Source organism: Protopterus annectens, chromosome 16.part0 (assembly GCF_019279795.1).
Source record: "Protopterus annectens isolate FY-2018-M chromosome 16.part0, PAN1.0, whole genome shotgun sequence".
Lineage (NCBI taxonomy): Eukaryota > Metazoa > Chordata > Ceratodontiformes > Protopteridae > Protopterus > Protopterus annectens.
Window position 1 is genome coordinate 319,508,450 of NC_056750.1, and position 17,083 is coordinate 319,525,532.

At 40.3% G+C, this 17,083-nt stretch overlaps 1 protein-coding gene across 1 annotated transcript in view; it reads right to left on the reverse strand.

Annotated features, from left to right (window-relative positions):
- Positions 1 to 2,432: 2,432 nt before the first annotated feature.
- UBAC1 (UBA domain containing 1) overlaps positions 2,433 to 17,083 on the reverse strand; it is a 256,346-nt gene continuing 241,695 nt past the window's right edge. Inside the window, exon 13 of the mRNA XM_044058118.1 lies at positions 2,433 to 2,469. Within this exon, the coding sequence (XP_043914053.1) occupies positions 2,433 to 2,469 (37 nt within the window). The remainder of the gene's footprint in view (positions 2,470 to 17,083) is intronic.

The window sequence follows — 17,083 nt, forward strand, 5'->3', positions numbered from 1 at the left end:
CTTCTGGTAGCATATGCAACAGGAGTGCAAGGAAAAGCAATTTCCAAACAGACAATTTCAAAATGGATAGGAAATTGCATTCGATTCTGCTACTCTTTTCATGGAAAGACAACTCCTGAAAATATCAGGCCTCACTCCACAAGAGCTACAGCCACCACTACAGCTTTCCTACGAGGAATGGCTACCAAAGACATTTTAGAAGCTGCTACTTGGAGCTCCGTGCATTCATTTGCCAAGCACTACAATCTCCCATTATGCTCCAGATCCCGAGCAGGTTTTGCAACTGCAGTTTTACAAGGGATCTTAACTACACCATCATTATCTTAGTGCCTCCTCCCCCAGTTTGGCTATGGTATTCTACCCATATGTTATGACTGCAGATGCATCCTTGAAGGACATAGTACAGTTTTGTACCTACCATAAATGTAGATGTCCGATAGGTATGCATCTGCAGTCAGGATTACCCACCCTCCTTCCCCTCTGTGTTATTCCTAGGGTACTTACCCCCTTTCTTAGCTAGCTGGGGGAATCTATTATGGTGTATTTGTTTGTATGTATATATGTATATATACTTTTTGTTTTCTACTGTTTGGAATTTTCTACTTTTATGCAAATTTAGCCTTCCTAGAGGGCACCTGGCATCTGGGGCAAGAAACACTGAGGAAAATGGTGTCGACTGATGCCTTTATACCCCAGGAGCTGTGACGTCGGGTGAAGTGCGACATCAGCCGAGGCCAGACCCAGACTTTGGAATCCGGCTGACAGCTGTGACGTCGGGTGAAGTGCGACATCAGCCGAGGCCAGACCCAGACTTTGGAATCCGGCCGAACGAAGGGCTGCCTGAGGCAGGACAACCCATATGTTATGACTGCAGATGCATACCTATCGGACATCTACATTTATGGTAGGTACAAAACTGTACTTTCTCAAACACAATAGGTAAAGCCTGGAACTCTCTTCCTGACAATCTCCCACTGCTATCTCTTCTCTTCCCTGTTTCAAATCCCAACTCAGAACTCACCGGCTCTGTCCCTGCACTAACGCTGACTAGCTTTCAATGTGCTACTAGTACTTTCAATTCTCCTTCATACAAATCTTACACTAAATCTTTTCTACTGTCATGCGTAATTTGTATACCCTTAGTCTGTAATTAATTTCTAATTGTTGCTTCTGTAAGAACATGCTAGTGCTAATACTATTATATATATTTTTTTCAATGAACTAAATTTGTAAATTCTGATATTAATGTCTGTATTTGGAGCTTTCTCCCCAGGCCTCTGCTGAAAATGGACATATATCCAGCTAGACCAGCCCGGTAAACAAATGTAAAATAAAATAATAAATAAATAAAAGATATTTGAATACCTGACAGAAGACTGTGCTAAACGTTGCTTTGATGCTGTGGACACATCATGTAAGGGCAGCAGCTACAAGGACACTGTTGTGGAGACGTGTGGCTGGTGACACAGTTTGTGCCAGACCATGTGAATGTCAAACTCCTTAATATCCTATTGGACAAGGGCTTTCTGTTTTGAGCACACTGCAGAAAAGATTTTCAAGAAACTGGACGAAAAGGACAAAATGTTGGTCTGTCGATCCTTTTTTTTCTCTACACTGCAGAGAAAATGTTGGTCTGTCGATCCTTTTTTTTTTCTCTACACCGTGCGAAATTATAGCAGAAGCTATGCTACCAAAGGCAGAAAAAAGGCAAACGTCAAAAAAATTAAGAGAGGTTGCTGAAGATGACCAGATGCAAAAATTGTGCTTGGCCCTCAGGGCTGAGACCAGAGAGGGGCCAGCTCTGAATTTTCATACTTCTCCCTCCCCATCTCCAATAGCATTCCATTTCGTAACCTGCAGCTGCCAGCCTTGTATCTTTTGCCCTCTAAAGATAGAGTCTAGTAAAGCCTGTTTGTCAAACAATGAGAGACCATCACTCAAGACAGATGGTTACTAAATATTTTGAAACAGGAGTACAGACTGCAGTTTGTTAAAAAAAAAAAAAAAAATCTGGTATCTGTCCAACACTTGGGGATCAAAGGCACACAACTAAACCTGTTGTGCTGCCTCACCATGTGGACCTCCTGACTTAGTACCAAGAATGACTTGTCCACCCTCACCCAAAGCCTGAGACTGGCCACATGGATGATTTGGCACTCATCCTTTAGGGACATGTTTTTAGAGGCGGTATTCTACATGCTAAAGGGGGCTGTGAGGTTCACTACTGGGAAGCCGTACCTTGCTAACTGGAAGAGATTCTTCCTTACATGCCAAAAGAATGGTAAATACTTCTGTGATGCATCATTTGCGTCCTAACTGCCTGTTAGACCTTTACAACTCATGGTTGTTTTATGCCTTGGTGAAGGCATATGTTGTTGCCATTTCAGCCAGTCTGTACTAGAACCCTCTCCCAGTTCATTAAAGTTCAGCCATTAAAGCAGTTCACTTTTACATAACTTTACAATGGACCTGTAAAAGGGAATGGAAAACTTATTATAAAAGGAAATTGAATTTCCTACTCCTGCTCTACTAAAGCTTTTGATATGGGAAACCAGTTTATTAGTAGCAGTAACCTGTGATAGAAAACTTGCAAAACTTTGAGTGCATTCCCTTAATGATTCTTTTAAAATTTCTATACTATGACTAAAAAGCAGTAGTATATTGTAAAGCAAGACTGTCTTCTGCTATTCTGGTCTCCTTATTTTGACCCATTCAGCTGCCAGTATTCAGGTTTTTTTTGGCTTGCAGCCTGGACAACAGTTGCCTTTAGTTGAGTCATGCTAAATTCTTTAAACTGCACAAATAAAGTGGCTATTTGCCTTATTTGTATATATAATTTTCTTATGTTTTAAACAAGAAAAAAAAAATAAAGGTTGGGCAAACATAAGTAAATAATGCAAATAAAACTAACAGAAGTGCTTAAAAATCATCTTTTTTTTCAGATATATTCAGAAAGAGAAGAAATATATATCAAACCGTAAAATACCAGTAAAGTTAAGGTGTATATAATGTTACATCAGTAGAGTAATTAAGGTTCCACACAGTCTTTCTTTAAAATAAAATATACTTTGTGTCATAATTTACAATGTTTAACATGATTCACAATGATTAAATTTATCAGTCACAGCATGGAGTTATGGGAAAGAGTAGTGGAAGCTAGGTTAAGAAGGGAGGTGATGATTAGTGATCAGCAGTATGGTTTCATGCTGGGAAAGAGCACTACAGATGCGATGTTTGCTCAGAGTGTTGATGGAGACGTATAGAGAAGGTCAGAAGGAGTTGCATTGTGTCTTTGTGGACTTAGAGAAAGCATATGACAGGGTGCCTAGAGAGGAGTTGTGGTATTGTATGAGGAAGTCGGGAGTGGCAGAGAAGTATGTGAGAGTGGTACAGGATATGTACGAGGGTAGTGTGATAGCGGTGAGGTCTGCAGTGGGAGTGACAGAAGCGTTTAAGGTGGAGGTGGGATTACATCAAGGATCAGCTCTGTGCCCTTTCTTATTTGCAATGGTGACGGACAGTTTGGCAGAAGTCCCTGTGGACTATGATGTTTGCAGATGACATTGTGATCTGTAGTGAGAGTAGGGAACAGATGGAGGAGACCCTGGAGAGATGGAGATATGCTATGATATGAAGGTCAGCAGGACTAAGACAGAATATATGTGTGTGAATGAGAGGGAAGACAGGGGAATGGTGAGGATGCAGGGAGTAGAGGGAGTGAAGGTGGATGAGTTTAAATACTTGGGATCAACAGTTCAGAGTAATGGTGAGTGTGGAAGAGAGGTGAAGAAGAGAGTACAGGCAGGATGGAGTGGGTGGAGAAGAAGTGTCAGGACTGATTTGTGACACGAGTACCAGTAAGAGTGAAAGGGAAGGTCTACAAGAGGGTAGTGAGACCAGCTATGTTATATGGGTTGGAGACAGTGACATTGACAAAAAGGCAGGAGTTAGAACTGGATGTGGCAGAGTTAAAGATGTTAAGATTTGCACTGGAGGGGTCAGCCCAGGTTGGAAGGTTTGGAGACAAAGCCAGAGAGGCAAGATTGCATTGGTTTGGACATGTGCTGAGGAGGGATGCAGAGTATATTGGGAAAAAGATGCTAAGGATGAAGCTACCAGGTAAAAGGAAAAAAGGAAGGCCTAAGATGAGGTTTATGGATGTGGTGAGAGAGGACATTCAGGTGGTTGGTGTGACAGAGCAAGATGCAGAGGACAGGAAGAAATGGAAACAGATGATCCGCTGTGGCGACCCCTAACGGAACAGCTGAAAGAAGATGATGAACATGATTCACAATCAGCAGCTATTCACTAAATGCACTTAAAAGTGGTGTAGTCATTGGCATAAAAAAAATAGCACATCACATGACAGGAAAGCTACAACTTATAAAAGGCCACGTGCAATGATTGGTGGTTTTGCCATTGAAAAATTGCCACAACATATAAAACGGACTATTTATTTTATTTATTTATTTATTTTAGCAAAACCATACAAACAAGACGTGCACTGTTTAGTCTATTTTCTAAAGTGCCGTTATGTCTTCCAGGGTAAGTATAGGTAAATAAAAGGACATTCCAGGGTAGTCATGCCCTCTGCCTGTGGTGGGTTATGTCCTTGTAATGCCCACTGTCTCTGGCATTATTGCCTGCATGTCTGGTACAGTATGTAGATAAAAGTAGTATCTGTAGGATGAAGACATAGTCAAGGTTGTTAAAATAACCCTAAATCCACCAGATTTACATTATTCACTAAAAAACTAAATTTCACACTTCTAAAAAAAAAAAAAAAAAAAAAAAAGTGCTGGCATTCCCAAAAATACACTGGCCCCCACAATATGCTCCAAACCTAAATCTGTACTTACTTAATTTAAAAATAACTAAGTAGAATAATACTGACTATATTTCTAACTCTCTGCAGTGCAGAAATGTGACTTTCACACTAAACACATAACAGAGACACTGATACCCCCAAAATACCCCATGCCACCTGAAATAACCCCCTCAAATGCAAATCTTCATTTTCTTTAAATTGAACAGCTAAGTAAAACTTAAAAAAAAAATAAAGCTAAAACACAGATTGTGTGTATTCATATAAACCTATGCAAACCTCATAAACTGTCCTATTTGGAAGAAACACAGTTATTGTAACCTTTATAATCAATAGGCAACAGTAGCCATTTATTTATATAAGTTTATAAATATATAGATATAGATAGATACAGATTTACACACATATATATAGATACAGATTTACTTACATATATAGATGCAGGTATACATACATATATGGCTTTACTAGGCAATCTCAAAATACTGAAATGTCAAATTTCAGTATTTTGAGACTGAGTAGTAGAAAACCCACATACCCGAAAAACCAAAACCGTGAAAAGCACAATCACGACCACACACACACATACACCTACCTAACTACACAACAACAAACAAAACAACACACACAACATAACACACAAACATGCCTACCCCACCTATAAGAAGGGAGGCAAGCCCCCCTGCACCCCCCCCATACCCCCCTTCTTATATATACTAACTCCGAGGTCGCACTAAACACACAAAAACCACCACTACACACACTAAAATCCTTACCCAGTACCCTTACATAAACACCACTTACCTGAAACCCCAGATAAATCCACAAACCGCACTGCACATCACGAACGCAACACCACGACAGCGGATTCTACATTTCCGCATTCGACATAGTGCAGTTTTGTGTAACTGCACTTTCCACTATTCAGTCTCGAAATACTGAAATTCGACATTTCAGCTAGTGAAATATATATATATATTTATTTATTTACCTACCGGTGGAGTGCACTGATCAGTAGTGGCCAATTTCAGACTCGGCCCTAAAATACAAAACATTTCACAAACAAAAAATACAGAAATGTAAGCAATAACAGAACAGTTCAGACTTAGTTAAGCACTTTCATCTTCCAAAGATCGAGACTTCATCAGAGCTAATAAAGGTTCCTACGGATTCCTTCTGTTTTGTTAGTATTTTTATTTGTATTTATTCTGCATTTGGATGTTTGTGTAGTGGACTCTACTACATCTTGGCTTCCTCTGTTTTTAAGATTAATGTTTAATGTCTTGATTGTGTGGTAAATGAAATGTCTTGTACTGTAGGTTTGTGGACTTCAGATAGCAATAAGTGGCACTGACCATTCCCTGATTCTATAGTATAAGATGTGCAGTGTAATGCACACCAGACCGTCATATGTTCTGCATGTGTCCAGTGGAGTCATAGGTATTTTTCTGGGCATTCTTACCACGTCATCAACTGTCTGTCAAAGTATTTATCTACATTATTGGCTTTTCGGCAGTCCTTGGGGATCCCTTATGCTGACACATATTGGATATATCCTTTCTAAAGATCTTTATATACATATATCTATCTATATACATATGTGTGTGTGTGTATGTGCATATATATCTATATGTATGTGTGTGCGTATATGTGCATATATATCTATATACAAGTGTGTATATGTGCATATATAATGTATCTATATACATTTGTGTGTGTCTATATCTATATCTATATATATCTATATAAAATGTATCTATAATATACATGTTTGTGTGTGTATATGGTTCCACTTCAGAATCTCGAATTGCTGAAAACTCAGACTTCATTCATATGGTGGAGACCATATGATAGAGTTTTCAGAAATTCGAAATTGTGACGTGTTTAAAAAAAAAAAAAAAAAAAATTTGTAGTTGAAAATAAGTTTTTTGCAAGAAGGCAAGTCCCCCTGCACCCTCCCTACTTAAATATACCATCTTTGTTATCGCACTATAGCAAGGAAAAGGCAAATCTCCCGTTCTGCGCTTCTGCATACAGCTCGGAATGTGGGATTTCCCTTTTCCCCACTGTAGCTCGATCTCTGAGTTGATGGGGTGTGGGGGGCACAGGGGGGCTTGCCCCCCTGCAGACACGATGTGTTTTACTTTTTATTTATTTATTTATTTTTCTTCTTTCACTTTCGAATTTTGAGTTTCTGAAAACTTGATCATATAGTCTCGACCATATGTAGTTAGAGTTTTCAGTAATTTGAGATTCTGAAGTGGAACTGTGTGTGTGTGGATGGGTTACCATTACTACATCAACAGCCCATTCCATCGAAACTGACTTCACCGACACGGCATATCATCAACAACTGAAGAGCCGACGTTTCCCCACACGGTAAGTAACCGTTTAGCCATCAACCATCAAAAACCACCAGCAAAGCAAAACCAACAATGTGGGGGGCTTTGCCCCCCCCACACCCCCCTTAATAAATATTCCAACTCCGAGAATGCACTGCCGCAAGGGTAAAGCAGAAATTCAGGTTGATGGCCAAATGGTTACTTAACGTGTGGGGAATGGCTTTTCAGTTGTCGATCTGCAGTGTCGGTGAAGTCGGTTTCGGTGGAATGGGCTGTCGATGTAGAAATGGTAACCCAGATAGATATATATATATATATATATATATATATATATATATATATATGCGTGTGTGTGTGTATATGTATGTATATATATATATATATATTACATACATATGCGTGTGTGTATATATGTGTGTGTATATATATATATATATATATCTATATACATGTGTGTGTGTATATATATATATATATATATATATATATATATATATATATATATATATATATGATCAATTTCAACAATTGGCTAAGTTTCTGGTGTAATTCAAAGGGAACAAGCCACTTGCTTTGCAAAAGATGGCTTGCACCTGTTACACTTAGGCTTTCGAATACTGGCCAAGGCTTTTGCCACCCCCCTCAGTGCCTTTTTTAGGCAAGGCTGAAAAGACAAACCCACCGCCGTAAGTAGCACAAGTAACCAAAAACTGAGGGTAATGCTACTCAATGCCAGAAGTCTAAACCTCAAAATGCATGCACTTGAGGCACTCCTCAGTATGGAGAACATTGATATCTGTGCAGTAACAGAAACCTGGTTTAAGACTCCAGAGAGCACCCCAGCACTACCAGGCTATAACTCATACCATTCTTTTCTGCCACAGAACCCGGACCGAAACACAAAAGGTGGGGGTGTATCCATATTCATCAAAGATACCCACACCTCCATGTTGGTGGCACAGCACAATGCCTCGGAGATCATCCATGTGCAACTAACAATGGGCAAAACTGCAATTCAAATTGTAGCTTGCTACAGATCACCCACCATGACCCAGGACATACATTCCGCATTTCTGGAGACACTGGAAAATATGCAGGTCCTACCAGACAAACTAATATTGGGTGTTTTCAGTTACCCAAGCTTTAACTGGGAGAACTACTCCAGTACTAACTCCCTTGCCCAACGCTTCCTAGAATTTATGAACTCAAACGCCCTGGATCAACTGGGCAGCACCCCACCAGAGGTGATGACTTATTGGACCCGGTCATCCCCAACATGGGCGACCGGTATTCTACACCGGAGGTCAACCCCTCGCTGGTTAGATCAGACCATCAAATATTCACTCTGGATATCCACATTCTGCCGCCGCCCCCAATTAAGGAAACCACCGTGAAAAACTTTCCAAAAGCAAACTTCACGTTACTTAAGACCGAGGTGGAAAGGTTCACAGCCCCCATGCTAAAGGATAACGCTGTCCAAGCTGCTGAATCCCTTACAAAGGCACTCTGTGAGCACCTGCAGGAATGCATGGATCATGCTATCCCAAGCAAAACCAAGACTCACTCCTCCAAGAAAAGGAAACCAGTCTGGTGGGACCCCCTGCCATAAACCCAAGCTATACAGCAGAAGGAGGAAACTAGTACAGAAAAGAGTAAAATCCCAAGAAGGAAAGACATCCCTGATCAGTATTGGCAAGAAACTACGATCCCTCGTAAAATTATCCTAGGCTAGCTTCAAAAAAAAACTTGCGAAGGACTCCAAAGATAACCACAAAGCGTTCTAAGTGGAAATTCTCAGATCTGCTCTGAGTTAGTGCAGAATGGCACAAAATTCACTTAACCGACTAATTGCCAGCATTCTGGCAGACATGTTTAGTGCAAACTTCACCCCCCCTCTCACCCCCTAAAGGGCCCATAACCATACCAGAAGAATGTAGAGCCCCAGCAATCACTGACACACAGGTTAAAACAGCTCTATCCAAAGCCAAAAACACAGTTTCAATGGGACCGGATGGTGTCCCAGGCTGTGTCTTACATGAGCTCCAAAATGAACTAACCCCTCAGCTAAACACACTGTTCAAACTCAGCCTCTCTACAGGCTATGTACCCACAGAGTGGCGCACAGCAACAGCTATCCACTCAACAAAGGTGGAGCCACAATGGACCTCAGGAACTATTGCCTTATAAGCCTGACTAGCTTGGTCTGCAAGGCTATGGAGCGCATCATCATGGAACTCATTAACAGAGACATTGGGAACCTCCAAACATTGGACCCTACCCAGTTTGGCTTTAAGGACAGGTCATGCCCCTAAACCTGACGGTTACTGTTAAATAAAATTAAGAATTCAATACACAGGAGGTTCAGGTTCAAAAGTTTACTAGTGTACACCAGGAGGCAAAAAACATACAAGTACAGAATTTTGTATAACAAGAAACAGGAAGCACAGAATTCTATATAGTCTTTGCATTCAAGCTGTGCCCACCTTACTGACGTGGTATGTCACAAGGCATCTACATCACTTTAGCTTACAGTCCTCTATTCATAAAAACTGCTGATGCTGTATATTTTAAAAAAGTTTTCCTCTGGTAACAATACGGCCTTGCTATCCACCTGGTCAGACATAATGTCTTTCTGTAAAGTTACTTCTTCAAGGTTTCACATCAGTTTGAATACAATGGTGGATTCAATCTTTTAATACACATCTTTGTTCACTGTAACACTTTCCCACCAGCTGCATGCTATCTTAGTAACACATATACAAGGCCAAATCATCCCAGCAGGAAAGAGCAGAAGATTTCATTATTTCACATATTTAATTTCCTGACCCAGCATATAATCACTTATGAAAAGCATAAACATTAAAAACTTGCTAAGCTAGCATCTGCCAGGGTCGGAGGTCAGCTTGCTTCAAGCCACACTGCAGTTTCAAAACTACTTACATTTACACATGAATTAATCCCTTCTGTTATATGATTAATAGAATAAAATGCATTATATACTACTTTGCTTTTAAACTAGCATTTCTCGTATATTCAAATACACATTTTTCTAACATTTTCCCCCCTATTAATACTTTTTATTCTGTTTTGAAGTATGCATAGTGTCATTTCATCTCCCAACCTCTTCCACTTAGGATTTTCAGCTAGGTAAGTCATTCAATCTATACTTCAGAAAAAATGTCATCCGAGATCAATTTTTCAATCTCAATATCTTGGTAGAAAGTTTCAGTAACAGATACATCAATAAAATCTTTGATTAGTCTTTTCATGCAGGGAATTCCTCAGCAAACACATGCTCTTATTAGGAGTATACCCACACAAATGGCAATCAGAATATTCATTAGGATGGAACCCCACCCCCCAAATAGATTCTGGAAAAAGTTCGTCAGTGGGTTTGGGCCTGGTTCAGTCATGGCTGATACTTGCTGAATTACCTCTATGTGATTGTTAATTTCATGCCTGTTGTCTGGTATGTACGCACAGCATTCTTCTTTGATAAGCGTGCACGTACCACCTCTCGCCGCTAGGGTGAAGTCAAGAGCCATTCGATTTTGTAACGCAACAGTTCTCATTGCATTCAGTTCATCAGTCAACAGTTCTAGGGCAGAAAAAGTTGCATTACTCATTACTTCGAGAAGTTTCGACAACTTCCTCAGCTCCCAGATCGATTTGACTGCTCCATAGGCTGGGAATATTCCTGCCCAAGATATAACACTGTCACTCAAGTCCATATGAGTCAATTTACTTTTGTCTTTCATGGTATTATGGTCTTTTCAGCCAGCTTCGATCCTTCCAACTGGATTTACAGGTTTTTCAACTGGACCTTCGGGTTTTCGGGCTGCTTCTCTCACGTTTCGTATCTTACCCAAAGGTAATTCTGAAGTATGTCTTATTGCCGGAACCAGATAACCCAAAAAACAACTGCCGGACCAATTCTCAGGTAACCATTTATATGCCTTTTTCCCACAAATAAAATAAATTTTCTACTTTAGTACTAATACGCATTAGCCCTGCATGAAACATTTTCTGTTCTATAACTGACAATTGTTTAAACAAAACAGGATTCTTGCGTATGTCATTCATGGTTGTTTTCAGTGAGTTCAAATATGAGTCATAATTAGTATTGCAAAGAATATTGCCATTACTATTCTTAATGTAACACCGATAAGATATGGTTATATTACAATTGCTCCAGCCCACCTGGAGAGTATCATTTTTGTAAAAACATACAATTCCTTTTTGTGTGACAGGTAAAAATAAAGCTGTTTTGTCCTGTGATCTCACAGTTCCTGTGTCAAAGAGTAAATTCTCCCAAGTCTCATTTATCCCCAAAGGGACAGCGGACATTATCAGTCCTCCATATGCTGTTGGTATAGCTGTACAAACCCAGCAATTTGAAATGTTCATAGTCTCTGCATATACACGCTTCATGGCTAGGTATGTGTTAAAATTTGGATGCCAGTCTATAGACGTTTCGTCACGCCTTCCCACTTTCACTTGTGTGGTTGTGTGTAGGATAAACCACAACAAGAGGAAAATTGTCACAGTTACAGTCAATAAATGTATACTCAACAAAATGATTATGCAACATCTCTGGGGTTGATCTAAATTTCTATTCGCTTTGTTTTTGGCCATCTTGGTCCTGTTGTAGTCACAAAGTTTTTATCAAGTTGAAAGTTCTTTACCGGTTTGCAGTGTGTCAAATATACCTAGGACGTCCTCTCGGCCACTCTTGACTGCAGTAGGCGTTGCCAACAGAACCTGGTACGGTCCTTCCCACTTTGGACTCGCCCAATTCTTCCTCTTCGTCACTTTCAGCCAAACCCACGTCCCGGGGGCCAAAACTGCTTCTACCGGTCTGGTCTGTTCTTTATCTGAAAAAGAGTTAAACTGCAAAACAGATTTATTTAACAGTTTCCTCATATAATTAGCTAATGAACTGTCAGCCTCTTGCTCTGCAGGCATGAGAGCTTTCCACTGAGGCACATAATATGCTCTCCCAAAAATCATTTCAAAGGGAGTCGAACCCTTCACATTTGGAACCGTTCTCATACTCAGCAGTGCTAAAGGCAGACAGTGTATCCAATTCTTCTGGGTCTCCTCAACTAACTTCCTAAGTTTATTCTTGAGGGTACCATTGTACCTTTCCACCAGTCCTGCTGACTGTGGGTGGTAGGCACAATGGTTCTTTAAGGAGATACCAAAAAATCTCCCAAGTTGTTGGATTGTCTGGTTCACAAAATGTGTGCCGTTGTCACTATAAATCCTTTCCGGGATGCCAAATCTAGGGATTACTTCTTTTATCAGGGCTTTCGCCACTGTTGCTGCATCTGGATTTTTGGTTGGAAAAGCTTCTACCCATTTGGAAAACATATCTACAATAACTAAACGGTATTTCTTCCCTTCACACTTACTCAATTCCATGAAATCCATACAAATAGTATGGAACGGATATGGTGGTATAGGAAAACTTCCTTGCTTGGTTTTAAATGCCCCTTGTGCATGGTGCTTGTTACAAGTATGACAAGCTGCACAAAATATTTTTGTGTAGTTTGTGAATCCATATGTTTGGAATATTCGGTTTACTAACTGTACCATCCCCCCTGTTGAGACATGGCACTGCCCATGGCTCAACAAAGCTGCATATCTAAATAAATTAGACGGCAATATCGTTTTTTTCTCTTTGGAAATGTACAGTCCGTTTTCAAGAATTGCACCTCGTTTTTCCCATTTTTGCTTTTCTGCTTTTGTAGTAAGCGTCTGCATTGTTTTTAGCATGTCTAAATCTAAAATCTCAGAGGGTTGTAATTCCTCATGCAAAAGTAAAGTTTCTGAGTCTGAGGCTGCTTGCTTTGCAGCTGCATCAGCTCATGCATTGCCTTTCGAAATCTTATCCTGTTGTTTTGCATGAGCTACACATTTACAAATAGCTACTTTGGTAGGTAACGGAATAGATTCTAATAATTCTAAAATAAATTGCACATGATTAATAGGTTTTCCACTAGATGTTATCATTCCTCTATTTTTCCATTGTTGTGCAAATACATATACTGTAGAAAAAGCATACTGACTATCAGTATATATGTTTACACACTTGTTTTTTGCTAAAGTACATGCCTGTGTCAAAGCTATCAATTCTGCTGCTTGTGCAGATAAGTTATGTGGTAAGGATTGGGCTTCTAGAATTTCAGTGTCTGTAACTACTGCATACCCTACTAGATTCTTTCCTGTAGGACCCCTTCTGCATGAGCCGTCCACGTAATATGTCACCTCGGCATTATCCAAGGGCATATCTGTGAGATCTTGTCTAGGCAAAGCTAACTGTTCAATTTCCTGCAGGCAGCTATGTGGTGTGCCATCCACAGGAGTTGGAAGTAATTTTGATGGATTTAATGTCGTACATCGTTCAATTGTCATATGAGGTTGGCTCAGCAGTATAGTCATACATGAAAGATGTCTAGCAGGAGAGAGGTATGCTACTTTTTCTTGCAGTAAAATTATTGCAACTGCATGAGGCACTCTCAATGTGAGAGGGTGGAACAACACCACTGAGGCTGAAGCCTGTACTGCCATTGCAGCTGCAACTACTGCTTGTACACAGTGAGGCAAAGATCGTGCCACTGGGTCTAACTGCGATGAATAATAGGCTATGGGGCGTTGCTTGTCCCCATGTTGTTGCGTCAGCACTGACGTCATATATCCTTGCTTGCAATCTACGGTCTGAAAGAACCGTTTGTGATAATTTGGGAGTCCTAAAACTAATGAAGAAGCTATCAACTGCTTCAACCTGCAGAAAGCCGTCTCTGCTTCAGGTGTCCATTGTAAAATATCTTGTGCTGCCATTGGTGTCTTGTATATCAAGTCAGTCAGTGGAGAAGATTCCAAAGCATAATTTGGTATCCAGCTCCGACAGAAATTAGTTGTACCCAAGAAAGACATCATTTCCTTCTTGGTTGCTGGTTTGGGTGCTTGCAAAATTGCTGTTTTTCTTTCTTCGTCTAATATTCTACCCTCATTGGATATTACATATCCTAGGTATCTAACTTGTTTTTTCCAAAGTTGTAACTTACTTTTGTTTACTTTGTGTCCTTGTATTGCTAAAAATTTTAATAACTCTACAGTATCCTCCCTGCATTGTTGCTGGGTGGGGGCTGCTAGCAAGATGTCATCCACATAAAGTAGAATCTGACTACCTCCCAGTGGGGTAAACCCTGCCAGGTTGCTAGCCATTTCTTGTGCAAATATTGTTGGGCTCTCACAATATCCCTGTGGTAGTCGAGTATAGGTATACCTTTTCCCCTGAAATGTAAATGCAAACCAATATTGACTCTCAGGATGTATAGGTATCGAGAAGAAAGCATTGCTGATATCTACCACAGAGAAATACTTTTGTTGCGGTTTTAAATCGTTTAACAAAGTATGTGGGTCTGGCACCGTAGGTGCTCTAGGTATTACTGCATTATTTACAGCTTGTAAATCTTGAACCATCCGCCATTCCCAGTTTGCTTTTTTAACAGGAAATAGGGGTGTATTACATGGTAAATCAGAAGATTCTACCAGTACTCCTTTGAGTAATGCTGCTATTATAGGCTTGATTCCTATTTCTGCATCCTTTCTCAAAGGGTATTGTCTTTTCTGCAGTCTAAAAGCTGACTTTGGAGTAATTGTAACTGGTCTTGCTGTTCGAATAAGTCCTACATCTGACTTGCCTGTTGACCAAAGAGTCGTTGGAATTTCACATAAGGCCTTTTCTTCTTCTTCTAATAGAAATGCTAATCAGCTGTCCTCGCTAGATTGCAAGTGAACAGCTGGATGTGTCTGTGTCAACCAATTTAGTTTTTGTTTCTGTATCCCTTGTTCTGACAGTTCTAAATCAGTCTGTTTCTCCCATCTTGTCACCTTTTTTCCTAAGTCTGCCCATTTCACATTTTTATTCTTTGTCAAGCTGACATGTGGTAATCGATTTGATCTATATAATGCAAGGAATTCTTGAGGTAATGAACAGCTAACTGCACTGTTCCCCTCAGTATCCCAGTATAAAGTACGCAATACTAATCTAGTTGCACGATTTCTGAAAAATTCTTGCTCATACTCTCTATCAGGTCCTGGTGTAGTACAGTAGTATAGAGTACAGTGTAACAAATGCTGTCGATCAGTGTCAAGGGAGGGGGCTTTACTGATGGCTACGTTCATCAGTTCCTAGATTACTGCCCCTGGACCAGTCGTGACTAGGTCCTGGCTGTACCAGTAAAAAGTTTCACCCTCCGATCGCACTACAAAGGTATCCATTTGTCTCTGCGCCTCCATACCTTGTAAAGTTGGAACTACTGCTATGCCAAATATCTGCATAAGGTCCCTGCCCAATAGGTTCACTGGACATTTTGCAGAAACAACAATTTTACTTCTCTGGGTCATACCTGAAACAGGGTCAGTTATTGCTATATCATGGGAAAGTGGTTCCCTGTATAGCTGTCCATTTGCAGCTTTTACCAGTATATAATCAGGTGATTTGGAATGTTCTGGTAACTTGGAGGGGTGTATCAGGGTCCGTGACGCTCCTGAGTCTCACAGGAATTTGACTTCCCTTCCCTCCACCAGAAGTGTAACTTCCGGTTTCGTATCTGCTAAGTAGAGCTCTAAGCTCAATAATGCTAAGTCCAAAATTTCACTTTCTTCATCCTCCATATCTACTTGCACTTCCTCTATTCCTTCTATCACATTTACATTTGTTTTTTGTTCATTAACTTTCTCTGATGATTTCTGCCTCTCGCATGATGTATCTTCACTATCATATAGTCAGTCCTCATCTCCCTTATCTTCTGTAATTACCTTTTTGCTCTGCTTACAATCCCTTGCTAGATGTTCCTTTTTCCCGCACTTGAAGCATTCATCTCTCTTTTTCCTCTCTTCAAAATCTTCTGATCGTTTGTCAGACTGTTTATTTCCCTGGGCATTCTTCTTGCCCTTTTTACCTGATTGTAACACAAATACTTCAGCTCCATCTTCAGCAGTGAAGACTTGCACCTTCTTTTTCTTTTTACTATTAAAATGTCTTTCAGCATGTCTAGCGTATTCAAGTAAGGCTTGTAGCCTCCCTGTTCGATGGTCTATCATATGCTTCGTAATGAAGCTACTAATAGGTGCAATGCAACCTTTCAAAAATGCATTTTTCAGTTGTTGTTCATATGGGGAATCATTCGTTTGGTTCTCAGGAACCGACATACCGCTATGATTATTAAAACATTCTAATAATCTAGCATAGTACCCATCTATTGTCTCATTTTCCTGTTGTATGCATTGATTAATGCAAGTCCAGTCTGCTCTAGGTTTCCATTTCTCAGAGATTCGGTCTGTAAGACCTTTCACTCTGTTGTCTAATTCTGCGTCACTATGTGGGAGTGGTTTAAGCTCTGCATTACAAGGATTCCAGGTGCCACAAATCATGTGCCAATCTGGACCTATAATTTGTCTTACTACTTTTTCTACTTCTTCCCCATTCAAGTGGTAACTCAACCTCATGCCTTGCAAATCTTCTAAAAATTTCGTAAAATTAACTTTCGGATGGGGGATTCCCTCAGTAGCTTTCCGAATATCCTCCAGTGTCCATGGTCTATATACTAAGAGTGTTGGGTTCTGCCCTTCCTGCCCTGCCTGAGGATTTGGAACTTCTATAAGTGGGCATATTTCTTCCTCACTCTCATCCTGTAGGTTTCTCTCTATTTGATATGATTCTGTGTCCCTATGTATTTTACGTGTTCGGGACCTAGTTTCAATAGGATCTCTAACAAATGGTTGTGGTCTTGCTGAAACTTCAGGATAACGCGGAGGCGGACCAGCCTGTCCACTCGCTTCATATCCTGAAAAGGGTAAAGGAGGGGGCAAGGGAGGAGGAGGAGCCGTTGCTATTACTATGTTA